Source organism: Trifolium pratense, linkage group LG5 (genome assembly GCF_020283565.1).
Source record: "Trifolium pratense cultivar HEN17-A07 linkage group LG5, ARS_RC_1.1, whole genome shotgun sequence".
NCBI classification, from domain to species: domain Eukaryota; kingdom Viridiplantae; phylum Streptophyta; class Magnoliopsida; order Fabales; family Fabaceae; genus Trifolium; species Trifolium pratense.
Window position 1 is genome coordinate 21,772 of NC_060063.1, and position 22,853 is coordinate 44,624.

General features: G+C 27.3%; 1 protein-coding gene across 1 annotated transcript; it reads right to left on the bottom strand.

Moving 5' to 3' along the window:
* Positions 1–18,159: 18,159 nt before the first annotated feature.
* LOC123884265 (heat shock 70 kDa protein 8-like) lies at positions 18,160–19,797 on the bottom strand. The gene has a single exon (XM_045933333.1). The coding sequence runs from the start codon at positions 19,795–19,797 to the stop codon at positions 18,160–18,162; it is 1,638 nt and encodes a 545-aa protein (XP_045789289.1).
* Between the last annotated feature and the right edge of the window lie 3,056 nt (positions 19,798–22,853).

Consider the following 22,853-nt stretch of genomic DNA (forward strand, 5'->3'; position numbering starts at 1 on the left):
AAACGAGGTTATTAATTTTCAATGTCACTTAAAACTATAGAAATGAAACTTTTTTGCGGTTAGGCATTATTGATAGTAAATGAGTGAACACCGTGTAACTTCTTGCATTTTCAGTCAATTATACAAATTTCAATTAAATTTTTTTGAGAATTTCCAATATCACTTAAAACATAAGAAATCAAAACTTTTTTTGGTTACTTACCACGATTTGAATTTCGAGTTAGAACTAAAAATCTTTTTCAAGTTTTATGATAAGTTGCTAAATTTTTTAACGTTTTCAAACTTGCATCAATATATTTTTAAAATTTTTGATGTGTGCATATTAGTTTTCAAAACTTACAACTATATCCCTCATTTTTCAAATATATTGAGTTATTTTCGTGAAAGTTTACAACATGCATGAAGTTACACTTTATTCATTTATATCCTACCTATAAGCATTTATTTTTGAGAGTTTTAATATTTAGAAATAGAAGAAAAATTTTGTGTTTGTAAGAATTTGGTTTCAAATCTTTAAAAGTTCAAAACTTTAGATTTAAAATAGTCTTTTTTATCGAAACATTTTAAGGTGGTAACCTTTGTGTTTAAAATTTTCAAAGTTCATATTTTATATGTCCACCTTTGTGTATCAAACTTTTCACCGTTTATATTTCATATGTCCCTTTAATGGATTTTCCGTCAATTATAAGCATTTTATTTAAGAAAACGAGGTTATGAATTTTCAATGTCACTTAAAACTATAGAAATGAAACTTTTTTGAGGTTAGGCATTATGGATAGTATATGAATGAACACCGTGTAACTTCTTGCATTTTCGGTCAATTATACCAATTTCTATAAAAAAAATTTGAGAATTTCCAATATCACTTAAAACATAAGAAATCAAAACTTTTTTGGTTACTTACCTCAATTTTAATTTCGAGTTAGAACTTAAATTTTTTTTCAAGTTTTATGATATGTTGCTAAATTTTTTAACGTTTTCAAACTTGCGTCAATATATTTTTAAGATTTTTGATGTGTGCTTATTATTTTTCAAAACATACAACTATATCCCTCATTTTTCAAATATTTTGAGTTATTTTCGTGAAAATTTACAACATGCATGAAGTTACACTTTATTCATTTATATACTACCTATAAGCATTTATTTTTGAGAGTTTTAATATTTAGAAATATAAGAAAAATTTTGTGTTTGTAAGAATTTGGTTTCAAATCTTTAAAAGTTCAAAACTTTAGATTTAAAATAGTCTTTTTTATCGAAACATTTTAAGGTGGTAACCTTTGTGTTTAAAATTTTCAAAGTTCATATTTTATATGTCCACCTTTGTGTATCAAACTTTTCACCGTTTATATTTCATATGTCCCTTTAATGGATTTTTCGCCAATTATAAGCATTTTATTTAAGAAAACGAGGTTATTAATTTTCAATGTCACTTAAAACTATAGAAATCAAACTTTTTTGAGGTTATACATTATGGATAGTATATGAGTGAACACCGTGTAACTTCTTGCATTTTTGGTCAATTATACCAATTTCAATTAATTGTTTTTTTGAATTTCCAATATCACTTAAAACATAAGAAATCAAAACTTCTTTGGTAACTTACCACAATTTAAATTTCAAGTTAGAACTTAAAATCTTTTTCTAGTTTTATGATATGTTGCTCAATTTTTTCCCGTTTTCAAATTTGCATCAATATGATTTTAAAAAATTAGATGTGTGCGTAATAGATTTCAAAACTTCCAACTAGATCCCTCATTTTTAAAACTTTTTGACTTATTTTCGTGAAAGTTTACAACATGCATGAAGTTACACTTTATTGATACATATATTACCTATAAGCATTTATTTTTTAAAGTTTTAATATTTAGAAATAGGAGAAAAATTTTGTGTTTGTTAGAATTTTGATTCAAATATTTAAAAGTTCAAAACTTTAGACTTAAAATAGTCTTTTTTTATCGAAACATTTTGAGTTGGTAACCTTTGTGTTTAAAATTTTTCAACGTTTATATTTTATATGTCCCTTTAATGGATTTTCCGTCAATTATAAGCATTTTATTTAAGAAAACGAGGTTATGAATTTTCAATGTCACTTAAAACTATAGAAATGAAACTTTTTTGCGGTTAGGCATTATTGATAGTAAATGAGTGAACACCGTGTAACTTCTTGCATTTTCAGTCAATTATACCAATTTCAATTAAATTTTTTTGAGAATTTCCAATATCACTTAAAACATAAGAAATCAAAACTTTTTTTGGTTACTTACCACGATTTGAATTTCGAGTTAGAACTAAAAATCTTTTTCAAGTTTTATGATAAGTTGCTAAATTTTTTAACGTTTTCAAACTTGCATCAATATATTTTTAAAATTTTTGATGTGTGCATATTAGTTTTCAAAACTTACAACTATATCCCTCATTTTTCAAATATATTGAGTTATTTTCGTGAAAGTTTACAACATGCATGAAGTTACACTTTACTCATTTATATCCTACCTATAAGCATTTATTTTTGAGAGTTTTAATATTTAGAAATAGAAGAAAAATTTTGTGTTTGTAAGAATTTGGTTTCAAATCTTTAAAAGTTCAAAACTTTAGATTTAAAATAGTCTTTTTTATCGAAACATTTTAAGGTGGTAACCTTTGTGTTTAAAATTTTCAAAGTTCATATTTTATATGTCCACCTTTGTGTATCAAAATTTTCAACGTTTATATTTTATATGTCCCTTTAATGGATTTTCCGTCAATTATAAGCATTTTATTTAAGAAAACGAGGTTATGAATTTTCAATGTCACTTAAAACTATAGAAATGAAACTTTTTTGAGGTTAGGCATTATGGATAGTATATGAATGAACACCGTGTAACTTCTTGCATTTTCGGTCAATTATACCAATTTCTATAAAAAAATTTTGAGAATTTCCAATATCACTTAAAACATAAGAAATCAAAACTTTTTTGGTTACTTACCTCAATTTTAATTTCGAGTTAGAACTTAAATTTTTTTTCAAGTTTTATGATATGTTGCTAAATTTTTTAACGTTTTCAAACTTGCGTCAATATATTTTTAAGATTTTTGATGTGTGCTTATTATTTTTCAAAACATACAACTATATCCCTCATTTTTCAAATATTTTGAGTTATTTTCGTGAAAGTTTACAACATGCATGAAGTTACACTTTATTCATTTATATACTACCTATAAGCATTTATTTTTGAGAGTTTTAATATTTAGAAATATAAGAAAAATTTTGTGTTTGTAAGAATTTGGTTTCAAATCTTTAAAAGTTCAAAACTTTAGATTTAAAATAGTCTTTTTTATCGAAACATTTTAAGGTGGTAACCTTTGTGTATAAAATTTTCAAAGTTCATATTTTATATGTCCACCTTTGTATATCAAAATTTTCAACGTTTATATTTTATATGTCCCTTTAATGGATTTTCCGTCAATTATAAGCATTTTATTTAAGAAAACGAGGTTATGAATTTTCAATGTCACTTAAAACTATAGAAATGAAACTTTTTTGAGGTTAGGCATTATGGATAGTATATGAATGAACACCGTGTAACTTCTTGCATTTTCGGTCAATTATACCAATTTCTATAAATTTTTTTTGAGAATTTCCAATATCACTTAAAACATAAGAAATCAAAACTTTTTTGGTTACTTACCTCAATTTTAATTTCGAGTTAGAACTTAAATTTTTTTTCAAGTTTTATGATATGTTGCTAAATTTTTTAACGTTTTCAAACTTGCGTCAATATATTTTTAAGATTTTTGATGTGTGCTTATTATTTTTCAAAACATACAACTATATCCCTCATTTTTCAAATATTTTGAGTTATTTACCTGTAAGCATTTATTTTTTAGAGTTTTAATATTTAGAAATAGGAGAAAAATTTTGATTCAAATATTTAAAATTTCAAAACTTTAGACTTAAAATAGTCTTTTTTTATCGAAACATTTTGAGGTGGTAACCTTTGTGTATAAAATTTTCAAAGTTCATATTTTATATGTCCCTTTAATGGATTTTCCGCCAATTATAAGCATTTTATTTAAGAAAACGAGGTTATTAATTTCCAATGTCAGTTAAAACTATAGGAATGAAACTTTATTGAGGTTAGGGTTTATGGGTAGTATATGAGGGAACACCGTGTAACTTCTTGCATTTTCGGTCAATTATACCAATTTCCAATATCACTTAAAACATAAGAAATCAAAACTTTTTTGGTTACTTACCTCAATTTTAATTTCGAGTTAGAACTTAAATTTTTAATCAAGTTTTATGATATGTTGCTAAATTTTTTAACGTTTTCAAACTTGCGTCAATATATTTTTAAGATTTTTGATGTGTGCTTATTATTTTTCAAAACATACAACTATATCCCTCATTTTTCAAATATTTTGAGTTATTTTCGTGAAAGTTTACAACATGCATGAAGTTACACTTTATTCATTTATATACTACCTATAAGCATTTATTTGAGAGTTTTAATATTTAGAAATATAAGAAAAATTTTGTGTTTGTAAGAATTTGGTTTCAAATCTTTAAAAGTTCAAAACTTTAGATTTAAAATAGTCTTTTTTATTGAAACATTTTAAGGTGGTAACCTTTGTGTTTAAAATTTTCAAAGTTCATATTTTATATGTCCACCTTTGTGTATCAAACTTTTCACCGTTTATATTTCATATGTCTCTTTAATGGATTTTTCGCCAATTATAAGCATTTTATTTAAGAAAACGAGGTTATTAGTTTTCAATGTCACTTAAAACTATAGAAATCAAACTTTTTTGAGGTTAGACATTATGGATAGTATATGAGTGATCACCGTGTAACTTCTTGCATTTTTGGTCAATTATACCAATTTCAATTAATTGTTTTTTTGAATTTCCAATATCACTTAAAACATAAGAAATCAAAACTTCTTTGGTAACTTACCACAATTTAAATTTCAAGTTAGAACTTAAAATCTTTTTCTAGTTTTATGATATGTTGCTCAATTTTTTCCCGTTTTCAAATTTGCATCAATATGATTTTAAAAAATTAGATGTGTGCGTAATAGATTTCAAAACTTCCAACTAGATCCCTCATTTTAAAACTTTTTGAGTTATTTTCGTGAAAGTTTACAACATGCATGAAGTTACACTTTATTCATACATATATTACCTGTAAGCATTTATTTTTTAGAGTTTTAATATTTAGAAATAGGAGAAAAATTTTGATTCAAATATTTAAAATTTCAAAACTTTAGACTTAAAATAGTCTTTTTTTATCGAAACATTTTGAGGTGGTAACCTTTGTGTATAAAATTTTCAAAGTTCATATTTTATATGTCCACCTTTGTGTATCAAACTTTTCAAAGTTTATATTTTATATGTCCCTTTAATGGATTTTCCGCCAATTATAAGCATTTTATTTAAGAAAACGAGGTTATTAATTTCTAATGTCAGTTAAAACTATAGGAATGAAACTTTATTGAGGTTAGGGATTATGGGTAGTATATGAGGTAACACCGTGTAACTTCTTGCATTTTCGGTCAATTATACCAATTTCCAATATCACTTAAAACATAAGAAATCAAAACTTTTTTGGTTACTTACCTCAATTTTAATTTCGAGTTAGAACTTAAATTTTTTTTCAAGTTTTATGATATGTTGCTAAATTTTTTAACGTTTTCAAACTTGCGTCAATATATTTTTAAGATTTTTGATGTGTGCTTATTATTTTTCAAAACATACAACTATATCCCTCATTTTTCAAATATTTTGAGTTATTTTCGTGAAAGTTTACAACATGCATGAAGTTACACTTTATTCATTTATATACTACCTATAAGCATTTATTTTTGAGAGTTTTAATATTTAGAAATATAAGAAAAATTTTGTGTTTGTAAGAATTTGGTTTCAAATCTTTAAAAGTTCAAAACTTTAGATTTAAAATAGTCTTTTTTATCGAAACAGTTTAAGGTGGTAACCTTTGTGTTTAAAATTTTCAAAGTTCATATTTTATATGTCCACCTTTGTGTATCAAACTTTTCACCGTTTATATTTCATATGTCCCTTTAATGGATTTTTCGCCAATTATAAGCATTTTATTTAAGAAAACGAGGTTATTAATTTTCAATGTCACTTAAAACTATAGAAATCAAACTTTTTTGAGGTTAGACATTATGGATAGTATATGAGTGAACACCGTGTAACTTCTTGCATTTTTGGTCAATTATACCAATTTCAATTAATTGTTTTTTTGAATTTCCAATATCACTTAAAACATAAGAAATCAAAACTTTTTTGGTAACTTACCACAATTTAAATTTCAAGTTAGAACTTAAAATCTTTTTCTAGTTTTATGATATGTTGCTCAATTTTTTCCCGTTTTCAAATTTGCATCAATATGATTTTAAAAAATTAGATGTGTGCGTAATAGATTTCAAAACTTCCAACTAGATCCCTCATTTTTAAAACTTTTTGACTTATTTTCGTGAAAGTTTACAACATGCATGAAGTTACACTTTATTGATACATATATTACCTATAAGCATTTATTTTTTAGAGTTTTAATATTTAGAAATAGGAGAAAAATTTTGATTCAAATATTTAAAATTTCAAAACTTTAGACTTAAAATAGTCTTTTTTTATCGAAACATTTTGAGGTGGTAACCTTTGTGTATAAAATTTTCAAAGTTCATATTTTATATGTCCACCTTTGTGTATCAAACTTTTCAAAGTTTATATTTTATATGTCCCTTTAATGGATTTTCCGCCAATTATAAGCATTTTATTTAAGAAAACGAGGTTATTAATTTCTAATGTCAGTTAAAACTATAGGAATGAAACTTTATTGAGGTTAGGGATTATGGGTAGTATATGAGGTAACACCGTGTAACTTCTTGCATTTTCGGTCAATTATACCAATTTCCAATATCACTTAAAACATAAGAAATCAAAACTTTTTTGGTTACTTACCTCAATTTTAATTTCGAGTTAGAACTTAAATTTTTTTTCAAGTTTTATGATATGTTGCTAAATTTTTTAACGTTTTCAAACTTGCGTCAATATATTTTTAAGATTTTTGATGTGTGCTTATTATTTTTCAAAACATACAACTATATCCCTCATTTTTCAAATATTTTGAGTTATTTTCGTGAAAGTTTACAACATGCATGAAGTTACACTTTATTCATTTATATACTACCTATAAGCATTTATTTTTGAGAGTTTTAATATTTAGAAATATAAGAAAAATTTTGTGTTTGTAAGAATTTGGTTTCAAATCTTTAAAAGTTCAAAACTTTAGATTTAAAATAGTCTTTTTTATCGAAACATTTTAAGGTGGTAACCTTTGTGTATAAAATTTTCAAAGTTCATATTTTATATGTCCACCTTTGTATATCAAAATTTTCAACGTTTATATTTTATATGTCCCTTTAATGGATTTTCCGTCAATTATAAGCATTTTATTTAAGAAAACGAGGTTATGAATTTTCAATGTCACTTAAAACTATAGAAATGAAACTTTTTTGAGGTTAGGCATTATGGATAGTATATGAATGAACACCGTGTAACTTCTTGCATTTTCGGTCAATTATACCAATTTCTATAAATTTTTTTTGAGAATTTCCAATATCACTTAAAACATAAGAAATCAAAACTTTTTTGGTTACTTACCTCAATTTTAATTTCGAGTTAGAACTTAAATTTTTTTTCAAGTTTTATGATATGTTGCTAAATTTTTTAACGTTTTCAAACTTGCGTCAATATATTTTTAAGATTTTTGATGTGTGCTTATTATTTTTCAAAACATACAACTATATCCCTCATTTTTCAAATATTTTGAGTTATTTACCTGTAAGCATTTATTTTTTAGAGTTTTAATATTTAGAAATAGGAGAAAAATTTTGATTCAAATATTTAAAATTTCAAAACTTTAGACTTAAAATAGTCTTTTTTTATCGAAACATTTTGAGGTGGTAACCTTTGTGTATAAAATTTTCAAAGTTCATATTTTATATGTCCCTTTAATGGATTTTCCGCCAATTATAAGCATTTTATTTAAGAAAACGAGGTTATTAATTTCCAATGTCAGTTAAAACTATAGGAATGAAACTTTATTGAGGTTAGGGTTTATGGGTAGTATATGAGGGAACACCGTGTAACTTCTTGCATTTTCGGTCAATTATACCAATTTCCAATATCACTTAAAACATAAGAAATCAAAACTTTTTTGGTTACTTACCTCAATTTTAATTTCGAGTTAGAACTTAAATTTTTAATCAAGTTTTATGATATGTTGCTAAATTTTTTAACGTTTTCAAACTTGCGTCAATATATTTTTAAGATTTTTGATGTGTGCTTATTATTTTTCAAAACATACAACTATATCCCTCATTTTTCAAATATTTTGAGTTATTTTCGTGAAAGTTTACAACATGCATGAAGTTACACTTTATTCATTTATATACTACCTATAAGCATTTATTTGAGAGTTTTAATATTTAGAAATATAAGAAAAATTTTGTGTTTGTAAGAATTTGGTTTCAAATCTTTAAAAGTTCAAAACTTTAGATTTAAAATAGTCTTTTTTATTGAAACATTTTAAGGTGGTAACCTTTGTGTTTAAAATTTTCAAAGTTCATATTTTATATGTCCACCTTTGTGTATCAAACTTTTCACCGTTTATATTTCATATGTCTCTTTAATGGATTTTTCGCCAATTATAAGCATTTTATTTAAGAAAACGAGGTTATTAGTTTTCAATGTCACTTAAAACTATAGAAATCAAACTTTTTTGAGGTTAGACATTATGGATAGTATATGAGTGATCACCGTGTAACTTCTTGCATTTTTGGTCAATTATACCAATTTCAATTAATTGTTTTTTTGAATTTCCAATATCACTTAAAACATAAGAAATCAAAACTTCTTTGGTAACTTACCACAATTTAAATTTCAAGTTAGAACTTAAAATCTTTTTCTAGTTTTATGATATGTTGCTCAATTTTTTCCCGTTTTCAAATTTGCAACAATATGATTTTAAAAAATTAGATGTGTGCGTAATAGATTTCAAAACTTCCAACTAGATCCCTCATTTTAAAACTTTTTGAGTTATTTTCGTGAAAGTTTACAACATGCATGAAGTTACACTTTATTCATACATATATTACCTGTAAGCATTTATTTTTTAGAGTTTTAATATTTAGAAATAGGAGAAAAATTTTGATTCAAATATTTAAAATTTCAAAACTTTAGACTTAAAATAGTCTTTTTTTATCGAAACATTTTGAGGTGGTAACCTTTGTGTATAAAATTTTCAAAGTTCATATTTTATATGTCCACCTTTGTGTATCAAACTTTTCAAAGTTTATATTTTATATGTCCCTTTAATGGATTTTCCGCCAATTATAAGCATTTTATTTAAGAAAACGAGGTTATTAATTTCTAATGTCAGTTAAAACTATAGGAATGAAACTTTATTGAGGTTAGGGATTATGGGTAGTATATGAGGTAACACCGTGTAACTTCTTGCATTTTCGGTCAATTATACCAATTTCCAATATCACTTAAAACATAAGAAATCAAAACTTTTTTGGTTACTTACCTCAATTTTAATTTCGAGTTAGAACTTAAATTTTTTTTCAAGTTTTATGATATGTTGCTAAATTTTTTAACGTTTTCAAACTTGCGTCAATATATTTTTAAGATTTTTGATGTGTGCTTATTATTTTTCAAAACATACAACTATATCCCTCATTTTTCAAATATTTTGAGTTATTTTCGTGAAAGTTTACAACATGCATGAAGTTACACTTTATTCATTTATATACTACCTATAAGCATTTATTTTTGAGAGTTTTAATATTTAGAAATATAAGAAAAATTTTGTGTTTGTAAGAATTTGGTTTCAAATCTTTAAAAGTTCAAAACTTTAGATTTAAAATAGTCTTTTTTATCGAAACAGTTTAAGGTGGTAACCTTTGTGTTTAAAATTTTCAAAGTTCATATTTTATATGTCCACCTTTGTGTATCAAACTTTTCACCGTTTATATTTCATATGTCCCTTTAATGGATTTTTCGCCAATTATAAGCATTTTATTTAAGAAAACGAGGTTATTAATTTTCAATGTCACTTAAAACTATAGAAATCAAACTTTTTTGAGGTTAGACATTATGGATAGTATATGAGTGAACACCGTGTAACTTCTTGCATTTTTGGTCAATTATACCAATTTCAATTAATTGTTTTTTTGAATTTCCAATATCACTTAAAACATAAGAAATCAAAACTTTTTTGGTAACTTACCACAATTTAAATTTCAAGTTAGAACTTAAAATCTTTTTCTAGTTTTATGATATGTTGCTCAATTTTTTCCCGTTTTCAAATTTGCATCAATATGATTTTAAAAAATTAGATGTGTGCGTAATAGATTTCAAAACTTCCAACTAGATCCCTCATTTTTAAAACTTTTTGACTTATTTTCGTGAAAGTTTACAACATGCATGAAGTTACACTTTATTGATACATATATTACCTATAAGCATTTATTTTTTAAAGTTTTAATATTTAGAAATAGGAGAAAAATTTTGTGTTTGTTAGAATTTTGATTCAAATATTTAAAAGTTCAAAACTTTAGACTTAAAATAGTCTTTTTTTATCGAAACATTTTGAGTTGGTAACCTTTGTGTTTAAAATTTTCAAAGTTCATATTTTATATGTCCACCTTTGTGTTTCAATTTTTCAACGTTTATATTTTATATGTCCCTTTAATGGATTTTCCGCCAATTATAAGCATTTTATTTAAGAAAACGAGGTTATTAATTTCCAATGTCATTTAAAACTATAGGAATGAAACTTTTTTGAGGTTAGGGATTTTGGGTAGTATATGCGGGAACACCGTGTAACTTCTTGCATTTTCGGTCAATTATACCAATTTCAATTAATTGTTTTTTTGAATTTCCAATATCACTTAAAACATAAGAAATCAAAACTTTTTTGGTAACTTACCACAATTTAAATTTCAAGTTAGAACTTAAAATCTTTTCCTAGTTTTATGATATGTTGCTCAATTTTTTCCCGTTTTCAAATTTGCATCAATATGATTTTAAAAAATTAGATGTGTGCGTAATAGATTTCAAAACTTCCAACTAGATCCCTCATTTTAAAACTTTTTGAGTTATTTTCGTGAAAGTTTACAACATGCATGAAGTTACACTTTATTCATACATATATTACCTGTAAGCATTTATTTTTTAGAGTTTTAATATTTAGAAATAGGAGAAAAATTTTGATTCAAATATTTAAAATTTCAAAACTTTAGACTTAAAATAGTATTTTTTTATCGAAACATTTTGAGGTGGTAACCTTTGTGTATAAAATTTTCAAAGTTCATATTTTATATGTCCACCTTTGTGTATCAAACTTTTCAAAGTTTATATTTTATATGTCCCTTTAATGGATTTTCCGCCAATTATAAGCATTTTATTTAAGAAAGCGAGGTTATTAATTTCCAATGTCAGTTAAAACTATAGGAATGAAACTTTATTGAGGTTAGGGATTATGGGTAGTATATGAGGGAACACCGTGTAACTTCTTGCATTTTCGGTCAATTATACCAATTTCAATTAAATTGTTTTGAGAATTTCCAATATCACTTAAAACATAAGAAATCAAAACTTTTTTGGTTACTTACCTCAATTTGAATTTCGAGTTAGAACTTCAAATCTTTTTCAAGTTTTATGATAAGTTGCTAAATTTTTTAACGTTTTCAAACTTGCTTCAATATATTTTTAAAAATTTTGATGTGTTCATATTAGTTTTCAAAACATACAACTATATCCCTCATTTTTCAAATATTTTGAGTTATTTTCGTGAAAGTTTACAACATGCATGAAGTTACACTTTATTCATTTATATACTACCTATAAGCATTTATTTTTGAGAGTTTTAATATTTAGAAATATAAGAAAAATTTTGTGTTTGTAAGAATTTGGTTTCAAATCTTTAAAAGTTCAAAACTTTAGATTTAAAATAGTCTTTTTTATCGAAACATTTTAAGGTGGTAACCTTTGTGTTTAAAATTTTCAAAGTTCATATTTTATATGTCCACCTTTGTGTATCAAACTTTTCAACGTTTATATTTCATATGTCCCTTTAATGGATTTTTCGCCAATTATAAGCATTTTATTTAAGAAAACGAGGTTATTAATTTTCAATTTCACTTAAAACTATAGAAATCAAACTTTTTTGAGGTTAGACATTATGGATAGTATATGAGTGAACACCGTGTAACTTCTTGCATTTTCGGTCAATTATACCAATTTCAATTAATTGTTCTTTTGAATTTCCAATATCACTTAAAACATAAGAAATCAAAACTTTTTTGGTTACTTACCACAATTTAAATTTAAAGTTAGAACTTAAAATCTTTTTCTAGTTTTATGATATGTTGCTCAATTTTTTCCCGTTTTCAAATTTGCATCAATATGTTTTTAAAAAATTAGATGTGTGCGTAATAGATTTCAAAACTTCCAACTAGATCCCTCAGTTTTAAAACTTTTTGAGTTATTTTCGTGAAAGTTTACAACATGCTTGCAGTTACACTTTAATCATACATATATTACGTATAAGCATTTATTTTTTAGAGTTTTAATATTTAGAGATAGGAGAAAAATTGTGTTTGTTAGAATTTTGATTCAAATATTTAAAAGTTCAATACTTTAGACTTAAAGTAGTCTTTTTTTATCGAAACATTTTGAGGTGGTAACCTTTGTGTAAAAAATTTTCAAAGTTCATATTTTATATGTCCACCTTTGTGTATCAAACTTTTCAACGTTTATATTTTATATGTCCCTTTAATGGATTTTCCGCCAATTATAACCATTTTATTTAAGAAAACGAGGTTATTAATTTCCAATGTCACTTAAAACTATAGGAATGAAACTTTTTTGAGGTTAGGCATTATGGATAGTATATGAGAGAACACCGTGTAACTTCTTGCATTTTCGGTCAATTATACTGATTTCATTTAAATTTTTTTGAGACTTTCCAATATCACTTAAAACATAAGAAATCAAAACTTTTTTCGTTACTTTCCACAATTTGAGTTTCGAGTTAGAACTTAAAATCTTTTTCAAGTTTTATGATATGTTGCTAAATTTATTAACGTTTTCAAACTTCCGTCAATATATTTTTAAAAAATTTTATGTGTGCATATTACTTTTCAAAACTTACAACTATATCCCTCATTTTTCAAAAATTTTGAGATATTTTCGTGAAAGTTTACAACATGCATGAAGTTACACTTTATTCATTCATATACTACCTATAAGCATTTATTTTTGAGAGTTTTAATATTTAGAAATAGAAGAAAATTTTTGTGTTTGTTAGAATTTTGATTCAAATATTTAAAATTTCAAAACTTTAGACTTAAAATAGTCTTTTTTTATCGAAACATTTTGAGGTTGTAACCTTTGTGTATAAAATTTTCAAAGTTCATATTTTATATGTCCACCTTTGTGTATCAAACTTTTCAAAGTTTATATTTTATATGTCCCTTTAATGGATTTTCTGTCAATTATAAGCATTTTATTTAAGAAAACGAGGTTATGAATTTTCAATGTCACTTAAAACTATAGAAATGAAACTTTTTTGAGGTTTGGCATTATGGATAGTATATGAGTGAACACCGTGTAACTTCTTGCATTTTCGGTCAATTATACCAATTTCAATTAAATTTTTTTGGTAGTAATATATCAAACTTTTTTGGTTACTTAAAGACAATTTGAATTTGGAGTTAGAACTTATAATCTTTTTAAAATTTTATAATATGTTGCTCAATTTTTTCACATTTTTCAAATTTGCATCAATATATATTTTTAAAGATATATATATATGTTTGTGTTTTAGTCTTCAAAAACTAATAATTTATAGCTAATAACTGATAGTTTATAGCTGAAAAACTAATAATAGTCCTAATTAGGTGCTATTATTATATGTAATGGAAGGATGAATGAAATAAGCATGAGAAATATTATTCATAACTTTTTGTTTTGTTAGGAGATCCTCTCGTTGAAGGAGTTTATTTTTATTTTTTGCAAAGGCCTTTCATGTTCAATCTAAACTGTCCAAATTAAAAGGCATGAAACTATACTCCTATATCATTTTGATTATGAAGAAAATAACAATGCATAAGTTGCATAACTTACATTCAAAAAAAAAAAAAGTTGCACAACTTTGAATAATGAATAATAACAAAAAAAATAATCAAATTCAAAGGAATAATCAGATCAAGATAACATACATCATCTATAGCTTTGATATCATCCATGGATTTGAGTGTTGGATCAGATAGTTCCTCAATAGATGCCATATATATATTCAATTTCTTAATCTCTATTAGATAGGTATATATCTATAGATATTGGCCTCTTCTACTAAATGGAAGAAAGCACTACTTTCTCTCTTGCTACCTCACTCTTTTCATCTCATGTAGTAGTCTTCATCTTTTATAGTGCATTAATATTATTAATTGAACTTTCCTTATTCGTCCTTAATTTAAATTCACTCTCCAACTTGGTTTCACCATTTATGGAAATGTTTGGTTTAAACTTTTATTGCAACATAATTATATTGGTTGAAACGAGAGGGATGTTTCATAGTAGCTCTTAATTTCTTTTTTTTGCCGCGTATATTAAGAAAAAAATAATATCTAGTTCACTCTTTTTTTTAATAATAGATAATAGATCGTAGATAGGTTCAAAATTTTCACCGTAATTTAATAGTAAATAGAAAATGAATTGTCTCATTTTAATCAAAGAACAGTGACCTCATGCTTAAGTAGGCATAGTGGTGTGGTGGTGTTGGATTGGTCGGTGAAAATTCTTTGTTATAAAGTTAGGGAGTCGAGAAGTGCTTCTAAACGGAAAGAAAAGATGTGAGAAGTCAAATTTATAGCAATTGATAAATATTGTGCGTGATGTCGTGCAAATATGCATTATTTTCAGTGAAGTGTAAAAAAATGCATGATTTTAAATAGTATTTCATCCCTCATTTTTCATCCCTCATTTTTAAATTTTTTTTTGTTCTTTTCGTAAATGTTTTATAACATGCTCGAAGTTACACTGTATTCATATACTACCTATAAGCTTTTATTTTTTGGGAGTTTTAATATTTAGAAATGGTAGAAATATTTTGAGTTTGTAACAATTTGGATTCAAATCTTTAAAAGTTCAAAACATTTATTTTAAAAGTTTTTTCAAAGTTGGAAACCTTTCTCTAAAAAATTTCAAAGTTCATTTTTTATATGTCCACCTTTGTGTATCAAACTTTTCAAAGTTCATATTTTTTATGTCCCTTTAATTTAATTTTTCGTCCATTATACCAATTTTATTTAAGAAAATTGGGTTTGGAATTTCCAATATCACTTGAAACCTAAGAAACCAAACTTTTTTGAGTTTAGGGATTTTGGGTAGTATATGAACGAATACCGGATAACTTCTTGTGTTTTCTGTCAATTATACCAATTTTAATTAAACTTTTTTGGTAGTAATATATCAAACTTTTTTGGTTACTTAAAGACAATTTGAATTTGGAGTTAGAACTTATAATCTTTTTAAAATTTTATAATATGTTGCTCAATTTTTTCAAGTTTTTCAAATTTGCATCAATATATATTTTTAAAGATTTAGATGTGTGTGTTTTAGTCTTAAAAAATTACACCTAGATCCCTCATTTTTCAAACTTTTTGAGTTAGTTTTGTACAAGTTTTATAACATACTCGAAGTTACACCGTATTCATTCATATACTACCTATAAGCATTTATTTTTTGAGTCTTAATATTTAGAAATAGTATAAATGTTTTGAGTGATTCAAATCTTTAAAAGTTCAAAACATTGGATTTAGGAGTTTTTTTTTTTTTTTATCGAAACATTTTGAGTTGGAAACCTTTCTCTAAAAAAATTTCACAATTCATATTTTACTTGTCCACCTTTGTGTATCAAACTTTTCAAAGTTCATATTTTTTATGTCCCTTTAATGGATTTTCCATCAATTATACCAATTTTATTTAAGAAAATGAGGTTAGGAATTTCCAATATCACTAGAAATGAGGGAGCAAATTTAGATGTGTGCGTATTAGTTTTATAAATGATTGTCACTTTGCTCCCTATTGAACTAACATTGTTCCCTTGTTGTTTGATGCATAATACACATTCAACTCGTTTATGAGTGATGGAACTGGGATGGGTGTCATCATGAGATAAAACAACTCCAATGGCGACTACAAAAGCATCCGTCTCAACAATAAAGGCTTTAGAGAAATTTTTGCAAAACAAACACACATTTGTGTTTTTTTATTTTATTTTTAATTCTGTAAATGCCATAGTGGCCTCTGTACTGCATGTAAACTTATTAGAACGCAACAAATCGGTGAGAGGAGCGGCGAGAGTGGTCTAATGGCGGACGAATCGCCTATAAAATCTCGTGAAACCTAAAAATCCTCTGAGCGTCGTGACCAAGCGGTACTCTAGTTAGTCTACTATTGTTTGCACCATATCTAGATGATATTTTAGTGAGAGAGTGTTGGGAATTGTCTTGAAAGCGTGGAAAAACACGCAGTAATATATATTTGTCACATTTTCTGATATTTGTAAGAGGTTTTTAGAGTTTCTGATATTTGTAACATCTTGGGAAGACTCTAGGGTTGGGGAATCATTCTATCACCTTGGGAAACACTTATTGATTAAATCTCTTGGTCACGGGAAGAGATTTGGGAAAAGGATAGAATTAGGGTTAAAGTCTAAATTTTGCAACTCTTTTGTATTAAATCTTGTTGTAATCAATTTTTCTATCGATAGTGGAACAGAGAGTCTCTCTCCCCCAGAGTAGGTCGGTTTTGACTGAACTGGGTAAACATTTGCTTCGTGTTCTTTACAGTTTTATCGTTTATCATTTGATTTGTGATTATTATTGCCGATCTCATTATTTGATTGCTTATTCGATTTGCTCCACACATCAAGATTATCGGTGTGATATTAAAGAATTCACAACAGAGAACGACTATTTTAGGAATTTGTTTGTATGTAAGGATAGGACTAAGGAGTTTGGGAATCATGTAATCTTAAATTTATTTTTCTCAAATGTGGCTGTAATTTTTGCATTCGTTGAGCTTATATTGGTGATTATGTATCGCAGTTATATTGCAAAATTTCTTCCATGCATGAATTTAATTTGTGTTGATAAGGATTATGTGAAGTAAAATTAGCATGAAAAGTTGCAAATTGGATAGCTAAGAGACTGCCTAAGATCAATGAAAATATTCAAGAGAATGTTGAAGTTAATATTGGATACTTTGATTATAGTTGGTCGTAGTAAAGGTGGCAAATCAGAATTTTCTTTAGCTCTAGGTAGTTCTAAAACAAATCTCAAATTTTCATCCCTAAATGGAATAGATACATAAGATGTCAGCTTAATAGTAAGTGTATGCCATTGTAAAATGATCATTAATGTGGAAAAAACTAAAAAAATTCATATTTAATTGATCTCTTGTTAAAAAAATTTAAACTTTTGTAAGAGGGATTCATATAATGTACTAAACATGACCGTAGAAATTTTTTTTAAAATTTCAAATGTTTTGCACGAGTTGAATGAAAAGGTGATTAAAAATCTTGACGGAAAAAACTTCGGGGACTAAAAAGTGAAAAAAAAAAAAAAAAAATCTTCAGGAACTAAAGCGAAAATTCTGGGAAACTATAGGGACCAAAAACATATTTAATCCTTAATGTTATTTTAGTAATAATTTCTCTTTTTTTTTTTTTGAAAAAAACTATTATAAAAAGAAGACGTGTGTTACATTTATTCATTTGGTTAATTCCTTCATTGTAAAAAAAAAACTTGAAGTCGTTATGAAGCATAAAAGATTTAGTCGTGTATTGAGTCTGCGTGTTGATTTGAAACCAGAAGCGATATCTGCTCTAAAGATGCTAGTCCAAATACTGATAAGCCGAACAGCATATGTCTCGTTAAAATACATGTTATTAAACTGAGCGTAATCAACAAATGAATTAAGAAGACATATACCTCAACAAAGAAAAATAAAAGTCAAACGACAAAATCACATATCTTTACATGTATTAAGCATTTTGTTGGATATCATCCGAAGAGATTAGCTCAAATTTATTGTATAATCATATGTTCTAATTAGGAACTGATCATCAAAATTTGTAACCACAGGAGTAAATCTTGGCATCCCAACATAAGCAGTAATTGTCAAAATGCTTTTACGGTCTATGCTCATTGAAACAGTGATTTCAGGAACTCCTTTTGGTGCTTCAGGTATTTCAGTTATTTTGAAATTTCCCAAAACATTGTTTTCTTCAGCATTTTGTCCCTCCTCAACGCCTTCGCAGACAACAATCGATGCCGTAGTTTGATTATCATCAATAGTTGAAAACACCATATCCCCCACCGTTGGCAATGATGTGTTCTTCGGAATAACAGGTACGAAATTCACTCCATCACATTGAATTCCGATGGCATGAAGTGTGACTTGAGAAGTAACAGAGTCCATTTTATGAGCTCCTGCCAGTGCTGCACCATAAAGTACAGCATCCAAAGGATCTATCCCTTCATATATTTCCTTTCCATTGCATATTTCCGTAACAAGATTCTTCACCCTTGGTATATTGCAACATCCGCCTACAATTATGATATCAGTTATATTCTCGGCTTCTATCTTTGCATCTTGCAAGCATTGGTAGATTAGATTTTCACACTTCTCAAACAACTTTTTGTTTACATCCTCAAACTCATTCCGCGTTACAACCCTTTGTATCTTCAAACCATCTATCGACTCTAAATCAACCTCATCACTTGTCTCAGTCGAAAGATTGGTAATCAAGTTGTGGATTCCACTTCGAAGAAAAGCCATCGGTAATATATCTGAGTTCCAGTGAACAGGTCTCTTGAATATCTCTTCAGAATCAGGTAAGAGATGACACATCATATTTCCAAGCAAATCTTCTACACCAATAGTACTTCCCGTCATGGCTTTTATTCGCAATTTTTCTCTTTCTGCTTCAATAACAGAAACATCGCAATAACCGGCATCCATATTGAAAACGAGAGCAATTTTTTTGCTTTCATTGTCCATAACCTTATCAGAAGAAGCATACTGCTGAATCACATACCACAAAGCCACTGCTATTGGTTGAAGCATCAGTCTGATAACTTTAAGATCGGCCATCGCACAAGCGTCATATATCCGGTTTACCTGCAATCGACTGAATGAAACCGGAACTGTAAACACTACCATTCTTATAGGTTTGTTCAGACGAGTTTCAACGATTGATCTTATTTCCGTTAGAAATTTTCCAAGTAGTTCTACTGCAGTAGTGGATTTCCACAGTTTCTTCATAAATGCAGCAACAAAAGGGCGAACCTCAATGTCCACGGTGTGCATCAGAAATGGAAGTTTTGCCCTTTCACTGAAAATTATGTTAAAGAACTGATTCATGTTCTCATTCTCGAGTGAGACTTCAGTACTACTACTGCTGCTACTACTAGCTCCAATAGAAAAGTCATGATCTTTGGAAGTTTCGAAACATTTCTTCATCATCTCATTCATATTGCCTGTCAAAATCTTCAATTGGGGACCATTCCAAACAGAAACACAACATGGTGTGGTGCCAATGTCAATTCCAATTGCTATATCAGGAGGCAGAGACGAGCTTTCCTCCTCGGTGTTTTCAGTGCAAATTGTGTTTCCAGTGCAAGATTCCGCAGATGCTGCAGGTTCTGTCATCCTGCATTTAAAAGACAAGAAAGTCGAGAATTATCTACCAAAACAACTATGTAGTTAGCATAATGAGGAAAAACTATCTATTCATAATAAGAAGTTCTTGAATATTTCTTGCATGCCAATATTTGAAAAGAAGAAGAGAAAAAGAAGAATATGAAGAATCTAACAGAAACAAACAATGCACACAAAACATATAGGTAGAATAATTGATATGAACAGAAACTTTCAAAGATCAATCAATAACCTTTGACTTCAGAGCATTAAAATTTCTCAGTGTGATTAAATGCTAAATTAATCCATAAGTCAATAGTTAAAAAGGATTCTATAGTATTGATAGAAGATGATTAAAATTCATTTATGTATATTAACACTAAGTAAGCATTCCTATATAGTCCTGAAGTCACACAATCATTGCATAATATATTGTTCACAGATATGGTTGTAATTTACATTTGATAATAAGAAGTTCTTGAATAATTCCATACTCAAGATTGTATTTCTTGCATGCAAATATTTGAAAACCAGAAGAGAAAAAGAAGAATATGAAACAAGGAAGAGGTGAGGGTGAAGATGACATTAACATACCTGATGTGTAGCACAAATATGGATTGAAGGTTTCTGTGAGTATAACAGTTGAACTCTAGAAGGAACTCTCAAAGATGGCAAAGAAGAGAACAAAAGATTATTGAAAAGTTACTAGAAGGAACTCTCTAGAAGGAAAATATTATTGAATCTAATGAAAAGTTATAATGAGAAATGAGCACTATTGGTCTTATATACAAGTGTTTGAGTCTAACTAACTGCTGATGTGGCATAACTAACTTGCCAAGTGGGATCACTACTATATATTCTCCCTATGGCATAACTAGTCTCAATATATATAAGCATAAAAAATATGAAATATTTGGTTTTTTTTTTTTTTTACAGTAATATTTGGTAGTTTTAAAAATAAGAAATCATAACTACTTTCATTCTATTATATTTAATGATGTTTAGCATTCCTCAGCAGCTCCATCACAATTTTCACTACACAGATTCTGATTTCATTATCAATCATCTTAAGCAAGTTACTATTCCTCCTTCTGTGCCAGTTAATTTGGAATAATTCAATCCCTCCTTCTGTGTCATTCATAATGTGATTCAAAAAAGTTAGCTACCTTAGCCTTCAAGTAACCTAACCTTCATAGCCTCGCCACTTCTATGGTGGATCGATGAAAGTTGTGCAGAGTTGTTCACAATGGGATATATCCACTTCCAATATCAGTTCTATTATTGCAGTATTGAGCAGTGTTTATAAGTGGCTGCTTAGGATCGTCTTGAAAACACGTCAAGGAACGTGACCCTAACCGCGACCTGCCGGTAGAACCAAAGTTATCAAGTAAAATAGGCAGATAATAATTAAGTAACAGCTTGTTTGCTACTCAATTATCATTACTTTGTGAAATACAAAGAAAAAATACCAATTGGTAAAGCATGAGCCACCTCAGCATGAGAGTTTTTGAAATACAAAGAAAAAATACGTTTACATTCATCTATAACAGCCCCATGCTCAGTAATATCGTATCTCCCTTTGTGAAAATCATCCACATCAAGGGATTAAAACAATTCAACTAGAAGATTAAAACAAGAATCAGCATGTGTGTGCAATGAGTATGAAGATGAGAAATTTGTTTGGTACCAAATCTTCAGCACCACCACCACTATTCACGGTACTATTCAATAGAGAGTAAAAAACTTCCTCAATTAAAATTGTACCAAAAAATCAAAAAGCTTCATCACTATTCACTATTCGATGGATATATAGTGTTGATTTGTGTTTGAGAAGCAAATATAGAAACAAAATCTGTACTCAAACAATAAACACTAAACAAAACAAACATATTCAACAACAAACACTCAAGAAAACAAACAATTTCCAAATTTATTCAAAAGTGAAAAAAAACACAAAATGTGCAAAATACACAAGCTTTAAATGCTTCTCACAATTCAATAAACCAAAGATATTAATGGAAAATGAAGTTGAAAAATAAAACTAGATCTAGTTTTTGTTTGTTTGTTTGTTTGTTTGTTGTGATATGAAGTTGAAACAACTTAAACTTGTTTCAATGAAAGGAGATTGAACAAACACAAATGAAAACAAAGTGCAATGCTACAATGAAGATCTAGCAAATTTTGAAGAGAAAAATGAAAGAATAGTGTAGCATAGTAAAGAAAGACTACCACAATTCTAGAGAGAGAAAATTTTCTTGATGAAAAAGAAATATGAGTGAGGAATTAGTGGAGTTCAAATTTATAAGGAATCGAATAAGTAGCGGAATGAAGGAATGAAAATGTGTGGAATGAGGGAGTACTGCAAATCGGTTAGTGTACTATTGAAAAAATCTCATCATTAGGATTCTTTCACACGCACGCCACATGCTCACGCAGGCCGTATAGTGCAAATATGTGCAAATATATATTTTGGAATTTTTTTTGTCTTTTTTCTTGTCGTGTCCGAATCGTGTCGCCGTGTTCGTGCGGAGGGAGTATTTAATAAAGAATAAGTTTATTTAATTTATAAAAAATACAAAAAAAATTCCAAAATATATATTTGCACATATTTGCACTATAAGGCTTGCGTGAGCATGTGGCGTGCGTGTGAAAGAATCCTAATGATGAGATTTTTTCAATAGTACACTAACCGATTTGCAGTACTCCCTCATTCCACATATTTTCATTCCTTCATTCCACTACTTATTCGATTCCTTATAAATTTGAACTCCACTAATTCCTCACTCATATTTCTTTTTCATCAAGAAAATTTTTTCTCTCTAGAATTGTGGTAGTCTTTCTTTACGATGCTACCACACTATTCTTTCATTTTTCCCTTCAAAATTTGCTAGATCTTCATTGTAGCATTGCACTTTGTTTTCATTTGTGTTTGTTCAATCTCCTTTCATTGAAACAAGTTTAAGTTCTTTCAACTTCATATCACAACAAACAAACAAACAAACTAACTAACAAAAACTAGATCTAGTTTTATTTTTCAACTTCATTTCCATTAATATCTTTGGTTTATT

Bases quoted from the DNA above. Each gene is read 5' to 3' on its own strand.
- LOC123884265 (XM_045933333.1), bottom strand. From the start codon at position 19,797: ATGACAGAACCTGCAGCATCTGCGGAATCTTGCACTGGAAACACAATT.